General features: G+C 40.5%; 1 protein-coding gene across 5 annotated transcripts in view; it reads left to right on the top strand.

Annotated features, from left to right (window-relative positions):
- The window catches only part of CEPT1 (choline/ethanolamine phosphotransferase 1), a 34,826-nt gene extending 21,947 nt beyond the window's left edge, over positions 1 to 12,879 (top strand). For 4 of the 5 annotated variants that reach the window (XM_054564916.1, XM_054564912.1, XM_054564914.1 and 1 more), the window contains 5 exons: positions 4,086 to 4,170; positions 10,094 to 10,225; positions 10,654 to 10,812; positions 11,304 to 11,429; positions 12,017 to 12,879. In XM_054564916.1, the coding sequence (XP_054420891.1) occupies positions 4,086 to 4,170; positions 10,094 to 10,225; positions 10,654 to 10,812; positions 11,304 to 11,429; positions 12,017 to 12,136 (622 nt within the window). In that variant the 3' untranslated portion in view covers positions 12,137 to 12,879. The remainder of the gene's footprint in view (positions 1 to 4,085; positions 4,171 to 10,093; positions 10,226 to 10,653; positions 10,813 to 11,303; positions 11,430 to 12,016) is intronic. The other variant, XM_054564913.1, reaches the window with a different exon arrangement.
- Positions 12,880 to 13,609: the final 730 nt, after the last annotated feature.

Here is a 13,609-nt window from a genome sequence, read left to right as displayed (position 1 = left end):
ATAGCAGAGTTCTTTCTGAAACGTATCTTGTAGCATCGTAAATCCAGTTATTCAGAGACCATAATGATGGCTTTGGAGACAAAGTAATAGCAAGGGATATTCTACATTTTTTCCCCCAAAATAAATGTGGCCTATGGAGAATACTGAGTACTATAGGCACGTTTTAGGAACAAAAGTAAAGCCACTTGCCTTGACTTTACAATGTGTTTGCATAATTATTTGTGGGGTCCCCTCCTGGGGTAGAGCAGTGTGCCTGGTGCGGGGCGTGTCATTCCGTAGCACCCTTTACTGCTAGCCCGTCTTCGGTCCTGTGTCCAAAGACCTGAGGCTTCATGCTCACTGCCGTCGTCTGTGTTGTCTCCCCAAAGGTCATTTCCACCGATATTTTTAATGAAATTGATGGGCAAGATATTGACTACATTATTTACTTTGACCTTGTTCATCTGTGATAACAAAGTACCCTATATTCATGGAGCCCTTCCTATTAAGTTTTTTGTAGAAACTAATGCATTTGAATTTTAACATCATGAAAAATGTTTTTTCTTCAGATATACTTGTCTTCACTTTTACCAGTTGCTGCTAACTTGCAGAGATTTTCTTTCACTTTTAATATTTGTTGCTTTAACGGATTTGGTCATTGAAAAGAAATTTTCAGGTGTCCCTTTTTTTTTTTAAACAAAATTCAGGAGAAAAATTAGCTTCACAAAGAGTGGTTATTTCTCATTTGTTTCCAGATTAATTTCATTATTAGCATCTAAACTTTCTATCAGCTATAGCCCATTGAGTTCTACCATTTTAGGGAAACTTGCATTAGAATACGAGAAGCATCACCCTGAAACATAAAGACACCTTAGTGATAGCAACTTAGACACATTTGACAGATGTTTATCTCAGTTGATATGTAGATAAAAATTAGAAGAGTTCGCTCAGCGCTGTGTAGGAACAGCACTCATCACCTCTGTTATGGGCCGTTGCAAAGGACAGTTGGCCTATCCGACTAAATTTCTCATCTGTAGAATGGTGGTTACGGTCCTCCCTCTCTGGGTGGTTTTGAGGATTGAGTCCAAAATGACACATGCTGACTACAGTGACTGGCATATACTAAGTGGCCATTATCATTATTATTAATTTTAAGACCTGTATTAGTGACTCCCAATAAATTCCAGATTTCTTCCAGAATTGATTGTGCTAGTTTGAGTGGAAGAATATGTCTGAGATTCCTTTATTTAACAGCAAGATTATTACTAAATGAGGTGAGGGGGCCTCTCTTCTAATCTTCTGTTTTGAGATGATAAAAATAGGCTGCCCCTTAAATATGAGACCTAAACATTAGTTCCTTTAAGAGGACTTAGACTATTGTAGCCTTTGGCTGTTTTCCTCTTCCTACTCAAAGTCACTGGATGGCTTGGGGTTTTGTGACTACATAGTGAGGCCCATGTAGTCAGTCATTCACATGGCAGATAATACTGTTCTAAATAATTCAGTTTGCCTCAAAAACAGATGCTTAGACTCTCTCTGTCTATAGCACTTGAACTTAAACTACTAATAGTTATCATTCAGTTGTACAGGCAGTGTTACTTAACATTAATCTAAGCTTGTCATAGCCTGTTTGCCCCTTATCAAGGGTAGGAAATAAAATACTGGAAGGCAGTATGTTGAATTTCCAGCTAATCTTTATTCCAGTGTACCACTCTTCACCCCACTCATGGTATTTCTGGTAAAGTAGCTCATGAATGCCATATTCAGGTTATGCATAAGTTCCCCAGAACTTCAGATCCATTTATCAATAATTGCAAATCTCTAAATAGCAATCTAATTTTTAAATAGGATTCCAGACACCTTCAATGGCTTTTTAAACAAAATGCTTTGTTTTGAATAATATTTAAATTATTATTCACAAATCAGATTGTACAAGTCAGAGTTTCTTTGACATTGTCAGTTTAGCCCTAGTGCATATAGTGTTAGCCAAGCTAGTAGCCAACCCAAATACAACACAATTACATTTCCTGTGTATATTTTAACCAAAAAAATTATGTTTACAAACTAACTGCAAGTGTATCTTTGAAATGCATATGACATAAAAAAAAGAATTTGGAAAAAGAAATGATTAGCAGGTTTATCCACACTCACGGAATGTAATTTTAATCCCTTCACACCCCTCAGTTTAGTTCTGAGTCTTGTTGGAATTCAAACCAAATGCATGTGGTAGGTATCCCAGCCTGGGGCTTTGTACAGATCTCTCATGGTTTCTGTTCTCTCTCACACTTATCCAAGGTACAAATAATTGCGTAAGGTTCCCTCCACTTTTATTTTGTAATTCTATACTTCTGGCCCTTCCCCTCCCAAAAGGCTACTTCACATGTCCAGCCAAATGTTGTAAGATGTCTGCCCTCCTCCGCCCAAGACAGAGTCGGTCCTCCGTGCCACCTGCTTAGTCTCCTGAGTCCGCTCCTGAGTGTAATTTCCCCCATTGGCAGCTCCACTCACCAGGTCAGCGCTACCGATTCTTTTTAGCCTAATTCAGCCCATTCCCCACCCCCACCCCCCAAAATGTGTATATCACTATATGTCTGCAGCTTAGTAAGCTTATTGAAAAAACATTCTTGAGCAAACAAATATGAAGATTGTTTTAGGGGTGAGAGACTGATTTCAACCTGGTTACTTGTTATGGGCGTGAGAGCTTATGAATCTTAAGCTCATGTTATAGATTGTTTTCAGTATCAGTTTCAGAAACGAGGGCTCTGATCTGGGAGTTGAACGCCCTTGCTGTCGTTGATGCCTCACATTCTTAGACGTTTTTTAAAATTTGCTTTCTTAACAGATAAATTACTCACTTCGTTTAAAAACTAACCTTACCAAAAAGACACGCAGTGCAGCAGCCCCCTCCCGTCCGCTCGCCCCCGCCGTGCCCTCCGCACGCCGGCCTCGGCACTGGGCGGCCGCTGTCCTCAGTGTACGTGTGTCCTTCCAGAAATTTGTTATGCAATTAATGGCAAAAATAAAACTATAGAATGTTATTTTTCATTTTTATAGGAGAAGTAACACACATTCTGGAACCCGTTTTTTACCTAATAGATCTTTGCTATGTTTCCATATCACTGTGTAGGCACGTGCCCTGCTCTTTTTTTAAAAGCTACCAAATATTTCGTTGCATCAAAGTACCATAATTTCTGTAGCCACTCCCTCATTTATAATTTTGCTATTATAAATAATGCTGTAATGAATAACCTGTGCAAGCATATCTGTAGGATAAATTCTCAGAACTAAAAGACTTTTGGATCCAATACCCTGAGAATGATAATCTCAAGGTTTTATAAAGAGCTAGCAGGAAGGAAACACCAGTGGGTACTTTACCCTTCAGTCTTTTTGCCCATGTTCTTTTTCTCAGACTTTCAGTCTTCTCATTTCCACTGCCCTGCTTTTCTACTGGGTTTGTCTCTTTTTGACTGTAAGATCATTTCCAGCTACTCAAAGCTAACTCTTGGCTGCTTTCACTATCTTCTTCACAGAAATTTTAGGGTAGTTGACCTAGTAAATATAAGAAATTGAGAACTGGGTGAAATTTTTTCACGCCCACACCGTGGAAGCCATTAAGTGGATTTATCTGAAGAGCAGTAAGTTTTGCAAGGTCTCAGTGATTTGTGTCGCCTTAGTGAAAGCTCACTGTTTTTTCCTATTTGATACTACAAAGTTCTTATTTTAAGATCCATGATTATATAGCAGCACAATGCAATGCAGTCCTCTGCTTGACACTCAAAATTTAATACACCTTTCTTGTTTTGTTTTTGTTTTTTGGTTGGAAAGGTGAAGCCGTAGGTTCAGCCCAACTCTAGTCAGAAATTTTGTTTTGTTTTTGAAAGGAGGGGTTTTTATTGCTCTGTGAAATTCATCAATTTAAATTAAAAGGCTCTGGATTTTATTTGGTTTTGCTCATAACAAATTTTTGACACCTCCTTTTTCCCTTTCCTCAATATTTGAGATTTTTTTCTCTTGTGCATGATAGAGGAATGCTGCTAAGCTTGCAACTAATTAACTTGAAATTGTTTTGAGTAATTCTGCTTTTTTGGCTTTTTGTACCTAATCAGAATTGATGTGACTGAAGTGCAAATCTTCATAATAATCATGCATTTGCTGGCAGTGATTGGAGGACCACCTTTTTGGCAATCTATGGTAATTCTGTTCTCATTGTATATCCCATGTAATGCATGTTGTCTTTTGCTTGTGTTTCTAATATAGGGTAATCAAGTTGAAGGGTGATATGTAAAATGATTTTATCCTTTTGGAAAATGAAAAGTCACAGCAACAGTCGGACACAAACTCCCTTCATGGCGTGGTGAATTTTACTTGAGTTATATGGGACACGTAGATGCATTGCAGGGCTGTTCTTGAAGGCTATCGGAATGATTATTTCTCCTTCCATTTTTATAGCTGAGGAAACAGCAAGTAGTGTGTCAAGTTAATGACTAGATTAAATCAGACCTTTTTTATGCTCTTTCTGAACTCTGTGAGTCTTTTTGGTCGTGTGCTTAAAGCTGAGTAACAAATTTGGGGGAGTAAATTAACTCTGGCCTCAAAGAAGAACAAATGCTGATTGAAGTCAGCGCCATAGGATTTTTTTTTTTTTTTAACAAGCCAGGACCTTGATTTTCAACCTGACCTCAAATATTGTCGCCCCTGCAATCACGGATTCTTTTCCCGAGACGGCTGGGAGAGAGCGTGTGACTTGTGGCACGGGGCGCAGGGCCAGGCTGCCTGCGCCAGCCCCGGGCTCCCCCGTCACTGTGTGCACTTCCTCTCTCACTCAACTCTCCGCCGCCCGGTTTCCTCCACTGTAAAATGAGGACAACACCAGTACCTGTCTCATCAGGTTACTTTGTGGATTAAACGAGTAAATATGTATACAGCACTTAGAACAGTGCCTGTCACATAAGAGGCCCTCCCACATTTCTGTTCTCACAGTTGGACTGTCTCCTTCCAGATCGGAGGTGAAGTAGCTAGTGCTCTGCGGTCCACCTCCCTGCTGATCACTGCCACCAGCCGTTCAGAATACAGGATACGCCATTCATTTGGTGTCACCTTACCAAAAAGATTGACTACTCCTAAGCGGACATAATGCTTAAAAATCAGATTAATTTCAAGCTATGAGGGAAGTTTACTGAGCAAGAGCTTTCCCTTGCCTAAGTCACTTTAGGCTGGTAAAGGAGATACTTGAGGAATCCTAAGAATTTATCACCAGAAATTGTTTAATGCCTTTTACACTTAGAGGAGCGGGGGTAGTATTGTGAGCAGGGAGAAGAAGGAGTAAAAATAACCCATAGTCAACCAGGACAATTTTGAAACTGTTCAGTCATGTACATAATATTCAGATTCACATCCGTCTCAAAAGCCAGTAGGGTCTGTAGTGCTGGTGAAATCTGAGATCTGTAGATTCACTACAGAATTTTGTTACTTTTTGTTCTCCATTAGGTTAATAGTGTGTATGTGTGTGTGTGTGTGTGTGTGTGTGTGTGTGTATATATATATATATGTATGTATATATGTAATTTATATAACTGCCTTTTTAAAACAATTTAGCCATAGAGGAAGGAGAGATTTCCCTTTTCCTAAAACCAGATCATAAAGCCTACTTCCTCTTAAATTTGTTATATCTCTTGACTATATTATTTTCATAGGCTTTGTGTTTTCTACCAAAATCTACCCCCCTCCAAAATTATTTTGAACATCTTAAACATATGTAAATTACCATAGTTTCAGCATAGTAATACACAAAAGGAAAATCATCCAGAAATAAGTCAACATCAGGTATATATACCTAATTACCCATATCAGGTATACTTGCTGTGGGTTTTTTTTTAATTAGGATTTATACGTACAATCTGTACATGCACATAACAAATGTAATTTTTTTCTTTTAAGAGGAGCAAATATTTTGTCCTGTCTGTTGATAAGACAGATAGTATAATCCTCCTTTTTTATGAAATGCTTTAAAAAGTAATGTGAGGGACTCGGATTCAAGACTGCAGCGGAGCTCGCGGACCTGGCATGGCGGCCCAGTCCCGGGCCTAGGGAGGCGGGGTGGCCGCAGGGAGACCGATCTCCAGGCCCTTGTCCTGCTGTTGGCATCACTGGTTCGACTGTTACCATCGTCATATCAGAAGGGAAGCACTTGACATCACAGGTGATATTTGGAAGCTGAGAGAAATATCCTGTGTCCTTTCCCAGCAATTCCCAGTCCAGGATCCCGTAACTGACCTTCGACCCCTGTATTTCACTTTTTCTTTTTTCTTGGCCCTATGCATGCACTGCTGAATATGTTAGCACAGGAAAGATTACTACATGGAATGTTCAACATATTGGTGTGCCAAAATGGAGAGAAGTTTTGTTGAGAGCCTAGATGTGAAATTTTCATCTCTTTTGAGGTTGATGTCATAAAACGGACATTGCTTTTCAAATATTAGTTAAAAAAGCTTTTACTGATATTTAGAAAGCAAACATGATAAAAAACAGTGCGAAAGTCTTCATAAAGCTGATTCCAGAATATCAGCTGTCTTGCAGAGGTAAGCGACTTGTGTCCACTGCCTGTGGACTACCCATTTCTTGTTGCTGCTTTTTTTTTTTTTCCTTCAAAGGGATGAGTTTTTACCAAGGATGTAGTTCATATTGGTTTGGTTGGGTTTTCTTTTGTCTTTTTATTTTTTCCTTTTTTTAAGGGAAATAATATTTTCATGCATAAAAGTCATGCATGGTTTACATGTTGCAAGAAATAAAGCAACACATTTTGTGTGTGTGTGTGTATCGGTTCCCCAAACGTATGCACCTTTTTAGTCTCTTGGAATTATCTTTTATCATATCCCTCTTTAGAAAGGGGGTGGAGAATATTATTACTTTGAAGGGGATCCACAAATAATCCCCCCCAATCACTCTCACTGCCATTTGATTTTTTCTAAATGTAGTAGTCGATTAAATGTATATTAAACCGTGAGACACCATGTTCATTAGGGGAGAACTCAACGACCTACTAGGTAGTGTAATTTATATCTCATTCCTAAACTAAAAGATTTAAGTGGGATTTTTCTTAAACACTTACTGGATGCTAACTATTGTTACGTTGTAGTTTTATGGAGTTCACGTCTATTATTTACAAATAGTCATATCTCATATTTTTTGGAAGTATCTAATCTCAAAATGATACTTTCTATTTTTGTTGAAATTTACAAAGCCTGTAAGAACTTTTTATTACGCTCATAAGAAAACTAGTCTAACAGTTTAGTAACTGATATTCTACATTAACCCAAATTATTACCAAAACATGGGTCCATTGTAATCTGGTAAATTGGATGGTTTAAGATCTTTTTTTCCATTTCTAACCTTTCAAAACAGGAATTACAGTAGATTGACATTATTTCGGACACGGGGTTTCATGGCATGAATCCAGGGCTTGCCGCTGAGGGCAGGCACCACAACCCACCCTGCCCTTTCCAGCCTGAGAGCTGCCCGGGCTCCGGATGGGCCTGGGATAGAGGTGTTATCATGCCGCTTTCTGGCTGCCTCTGCAGATTGGGTGCCCTTTGGCCACCTTCGATGAGTTCCAGGAGGACAGAAAGAGAAAGATTGGGAAAGACAGACTGCGCCCACCCCCCTGAGGTTTGCATGTGAGGTGAAAATGGCCACACTTGCAGCGCTTTGTGGAAGTGCTTCAGTTGGTGCCGATTTTTAAGGGATCCTCTGGAGAGTCTTGGGATCCCTCTGACCCCAGCTCTCCCCTCGCTCTGCCTCAGATTTTCTGGTAGCTAGCTACCTTTTTCCTTCTCCATGTGGGGCAGGGTGTTTTGTTTTTTTTTTAAATCCTCAGTTGAGTGTATGTTCATTGATTTTTAGAAACATCCATTCTTTACCTCACATACGCGCCCGACTGGGAACCGAATCTGCAACGTAGGTATGTGCCCTTGGCCAGGAATCGAACCCACAGCCTTTTGGTGAAGGGGGTGATGCTCCAGCCAACTGAGCCACCTGGCCAGGACAAGATGTGTCTTTATACTCTCAAAACAGTAATTCTACTTAGTAGGAAAAAGGGAAAACATCTCCATTCAACAAGTACATATTGAGCCCCTACAATATCCAGGGCTCTAGAGAGAATATAAAAGTCAATTCAAACAAAATCCTACACTCAAGAGCTTTATGTTTTGGTGTATGTAGCTATCATATGACAGAAGCGAAAGAGGGTGCTAAGAATGTTTATGACACTCGCTTCCGAGCCTGTGTGTGCTTGCCTGCTTGGTGGTCCAAGCAATTTACTAATTTGCCTGGCTTTTCTAATGTTCCTGTTCATTCTCCCTTCTTCCAAAGGTCAGCCATTTCCATGACCCAAAAGCATCTTCCAAATTTTGAGTCCAGCCGTGGCGCTGTTTTGGTTCATTTGTGGCACCGATCACTGCCACGGCTGAGCAGCCACTCGGGCCGCTGGCCCAGATGGAAGAGGCCCCTGTCACTCTTTTGCTGCTTTTGAAATCTGGGGAGTGTAGTATTTCCCTCTTGCCAGACTGGTCCTTTGTCATGGGAAGGAAAAGGAAACCACCCATCTATTGAATTTCAGCCAGGTGCATCTGATCGAGATTTTCATATTGCTAGTTTTCTGAACTGTAGCAGAAGATTCTCTTGGAGTTCAAAGCACCCATGGTGTTGGTTTTCTCTTTTATGGAAAACAAGGTTTGGCTTGAGTCTGTAGGGTTTGGAGCTTGCTCAGGAAAGGAAGACAGCCATTCAGGATGGCCCGTGAGTCCTGGGCTTGATTTTTAAGTTGACCTATTTCGTTTTAGACTCTTAAACACTGCGACAATACAACTTGAAATTTGAACAGTTGGTTTCAACTTTTCTTTTTAGAGTTGCAGTTTTGCAAGAGGTCATAGAGTTGTGTAAACAAACTGAGTTCTCGAGAATTTTGAAGAAATTAATGATCTAAACATTAAGATTTATATCTACCAATTTTACTGCAATTTTATTCATACAAAGGAAACTTCGCATTTCCTACTTGATTTTAAAAGTGTAGGCAGATGATAGCCCTACAAAGAAGTGTGAACAACCCTCATTAAAATGTCCTTATTGTAGGAACTCATTACCTATTAAACTGTTGTAGGTGTTTGGAATCTTGTTCCTATAGTCATTTGTTTCCGCTATTCGGCCACGTCATTTTACTGTTGCTTTCTTTTCAATCCACATTGGACAAAATTTCAGAAAAGCTAAAGTATAGCAGTATAGAAAGGGAGAGATTCTTAAATGATGTTCAGTATTAATACAAGTACATTTCATTTTAAATGATGGATTTGTACTTGTCTGATTAATACATGATCTCAACCTATTCCGTCCCCCTTATTTTAGGTAAATCAGTCATTTTCAGTATACTATAAAAATGTATCATTTACTTCTCCTGAAAAGTAGGTTTCTATGATAGGACTTTGGACACCCAGTTGTAGAGCTGTCCCACTACTTGGTGTGCTGGCCGCGCCCCACCCCCACCCCCCACCCCGCTGCATGTGAACGCCTTCTTAGTCACCCGCTGCTTTTGCCAGCTGCCCGAACCCTAACAGTTTGGCCTTGGAGCTCTTCTGAGTAGCACTTCTGTCCTCCCTTCTCCAGTTTACAGGCTTTTTTCAATCAAATTTTTTAGTCTTTTATTATCCATGCTTTACCTATCATAACAGTGAGTAATAAATTACAGTTGGAGGTTGAGTTAAACAGTGCACAAGGAGGGCGGCCAAGTACACTTCTTTGGTAAACACCGGAAGGCAGCTTGGGCCACTGTTGCCAGACGGCTGGGATGTGGTGCGTGAACCCTACTTAGTGTGTGGCTCAAAGGAATGAAGTTGGGTCTTTTTTTTTTTTTTTAATTGATGTCAGAAGTGAGATTAATTTCTGTGTAGCATCATCTGGTGACTTGTTATATTGCTTATAATGGGAAGGAGAGGGAAACTTCCATTAATTTAAGTGTTTACTAAACTGGAGGGCATGGTGAACAAATCAAGAGTATGAATTGAATGTTCTATTTTCTTATTTTAATTTGTATATATTTTAATTGTTCTTTCTCTGCCTATTAAAGATTCCAGTGCTGAATATTCAAGTGAAAATTTTTCCTGCACTTTGTACGGTAGCAGGGACCATATTTTCCTGTACGAATTACTTCCGTGTAATCTTCACAGGTGGTGTTGGGAAAAACGGATCAACGATCGCAGTGAGTATATCTTAAGATTCCCAGTGATAATTTATGCTTTTGTGGTCCCTTTGTTTTTCATTTGAATTGTATGAAATCACTTGTTAACTAAGAGTTTCCATTTAGTCTTAAAAAAAGTAACATCCAAAACTTCAGTTTTATTTATACACGCGTACATTTATGTTCTTATATGTATATTTTTGTGACATGCGCACACACACTTTTATATACATATGTTAAAAAAATATGGCCTTCTTTATAAAATAATCCTGGTCTCGTAGAAGTAAAATCCTCAGTTTGTGCCCAGCCAACGCAGGCTGCCACTTTTCCTTAGCTGTCCTGAAGTTCCATTATAGAGCCGGCTGGCCGTCAGGCTCCCTGAGGATCTTAAAAGTGTGAGTCGATCGCCCGCAAATACCGTGCGTTCCTCTCCTCTCTGCTCTGCCTAGGGAACAAGCGTCCTTTCTCCCTTCCTCCACATTGGATCCGTGATTACATTAGCTGTGATGATCTACAAGAAATCAGCAGTCCAGCTTTTTGAAAAGCATCCCTGTCTTTATATACTGACGTTTGGTTTTGTATCTGCTAAAATCACCAATAAGCTTGTGGTAAGCATGAAAGTTTTTGGTTTTCATTTTCATCTTATTTTGATTTTATGCCATAGTTTTCACCCCATAGTGTACTGAGGTGTTAGTGCTAGAGTTTGCTCTCCTCTGATCAAAGTCTCTTGACATCAGCGTGGGAGCTGTTCATATCTTCTGTGAAGCTGCAGTGAGATCATCAGCAGCTCCCTGAACCACTATGACTCTCCTGCTTTCTCTCCACAGTTTTATTTGGGTATTTTGTTTATCTGCATCCTTCAGTCTCAGTCTCTACACTCTAAGTAGGTTTCCTTGTGAGAAGCCGCTTTTGGGGGCTTAGTGGACAACCTGGTAGGTCCCTTTGCTGTATAACTCTCACATACTTCATGTTGTCAGTGTTTTAGTTTTGAAAATTTAACAGATACTGCTAAAGAATTCTTGAAACTTGGTATTTGAGCACGAAACAGGTGTACTGTGTAGCTCCCAATTGCTGCAGTGTGGTTCTCTTTTATTCCCAGGTGGCGCACATGACTAAAAGTGAGATGCACTTGCACGACACAGCGTTCATAGGCCCAGCACTTTTGTTTCTGGACCAGTATTTTAACAGTTTTATTGATGAATACATTGTACTTTGGATTGCCCTGGTGGGTATTGTATTTCATGATGTGGAGGCTGCTTATTTTCTTGTTTCCCTGGGCCAGTGCTGAGAGAGAGGTCTTATAGCTGTAATGGTTTGGAATGTCAAAACTACATTGATGGGACTTTGGTGAGAGTTCCTTGTGGCTTTGTCTTCAAGCCATTTTTTGCATTATTATTACTTCTGCCTGCATTAGGGCTTATAAATTCCACATTTCTGGCAGGAGGTGGCAAACTACACCATATGGGCCAATGGCCTGATTTTGTAAATAAAGTTTTATTGAAACACAGCCGTGGCCATTCAAGTATGTATCGTCTGTGGCTGCTTTCATGCTACAGTGGCGGAGTTAAGCATTTGTGACAAAGACAGTGTGGTCTGCAAAGTGTGAAATAATGAACTGTGACTCTAAGAAAGGGCTTGTTGGTCCTTGACGTAAAAGAAGAATCAGTGGGATACTGAGTTACTAACCTGTATGGAGCTGAGGGTGAGTCTGAAGAGCAGAAAGTCAGAAGCCGGACCATCTCACCTTCAGGAAGCTTAGGGATGGCCTGGGCGGGTCCTGAGAACCCATCTAATAGTCCCTCTTCTTTCCAGGTCTTCTCTTTCTTTGATTTGATCCGCTACTGCGTCAGTGTCTGCAATCAGATTGCGTCTCACCTGCACATACATGTCTTCAGAATCAAGGCCTCTACAGCTCATTCTAATCACCACTAGGGGAGGAACTGCTGTTAGACAGGAAGCTCATGTTTTCTGCAGGAAAGAATCTGAGAGCGGGGAGGACAAGAACAAATGTAATTTATAATAATCAATGTTGTATAACTTTTATTCTTTGTTATTGGTAACACTCCGTAACGGTCCTGTGTGAGAATGGGAATTCCAAGTCCTGCCCTTTAAATTGAACATGTTGATAATACAGGGTTTGGCCCAAGAAAGCGTGCAGGAAAAAATGCGTGTTGGTAACTATCTGGATTCAGAATAAAATTGTCATGGCGGGGCAGATCCCCAGTGGCGATTTCTTATGTAGAATATTTGCAGGCCAAAAGACGGTTGCTTTACAATTTTAACAAATCAGCTATCAGTGACATCTTTGTTTAGTGTCTTCTCAACCTGTCTTTACTAAGGAGCTCAGCTTGCGGCACAGATGTATCCCACTAGCCTGTGAGGGGGACCTGGTGATAAAGACCTTGAATTTGGATGGAAAGGTTTCCCATCTTCGCACTGTGGAGGAAGTCATTTTTTTTATTGTTCTAGAAACTGTCTCTAGCGGGCTGGGGAACCCTGTCAGCATGCCGAATAATGTGGTACCTTTGTTGATCCATTTTATTTTTTTAAATAAATATATGATCTGAAAGCCAGCCTTTTCCTCAGTTTTATTCAGTGGAAAGATAAACTAAGTTTTAATGTCATTTTTAAGAATTTAAGCAAAATTTATTTCTGTTCTTTAATAAATAAGAAAATTTGGTCAGCTGCATTGTCGTTATGTGTCCTGTGACCTTTCTATTTTGTGTAAACTGTTTAACTTAAAACAGAACTGGTTCAACCTCTTGATAGGCTTTTTTTTGTAGTTGTCACCCTGCCCCTCCCTCCAAAGACATTTGCATTCCCCTTTGTCTAGAGTTCTGGGGCCTCTGAGGGGACACACACACACACACACACACACACACACACACGATGGAGGTCTGGGGCCTCTGAGGACACACACATGATGGAGGTTTTAAAAACACACACACACACACACACTCTGGAGGTTTTAAACGATGGAGGTTTTAAAAACACTCTCTCTCTCTCTCTCTCTCTCTCTCTCTCTCTCTCTCTCTCTCTCTCTCTCTCTCAGTTTTAAAAGACGACGCTTCTAAAAGTTCGCCGTCCTTTCCACTATTTCAGCAGAAGGCAGTAAAGGTATAGAGGGAAGGTAGACAGGGCGACCACTGAACTCCTTTGGATGCTTAGGATTCTCTTTTCTCAAGAGAAATAAAGTCAGGGCGGGGATCCCTCTTAATGACTAGAACTGGGTTTCCCAAAGTAACAAGTAGGAAGTTGGGCATCTGAAACTGAAGGTTCTGAACTGGCGGTGCTGGGCCAGCGGGCCTGGCGACGGAGGCGGTGAGCGCGGGTTCTGCCCTGGCTCCCGTCCCCGCAGTTCCAACCCTCAGCCGCCCTGGCCTGCAGCTGGGATGCAGGAAAGCG

This window comes from Pteronotus mesoamericanus, unplaced genomic scaffold, assembly GCF_021234165.1.
Source record: "Pteronotus mesoamericanus isolate MK-2021 breed Mesoamerican mustached bat unplaced genomic scaffold, CSHL_Meso_final scaffold_99, whole genome shotgun sequence".
In the NCBI taxonomy this organism is placed as follows: Eukaryota; Metazoa; Chordata; class Mammalia; order Chiroptera; family Mormoopidae; genus Pteronotus; species Pteronotus mesoamericanus.
The sequence above is the reverse complement of the archived record's forward strand: the minus strand, read 5'-3'. Positions and strand labels throughout refer to the sequence as shown.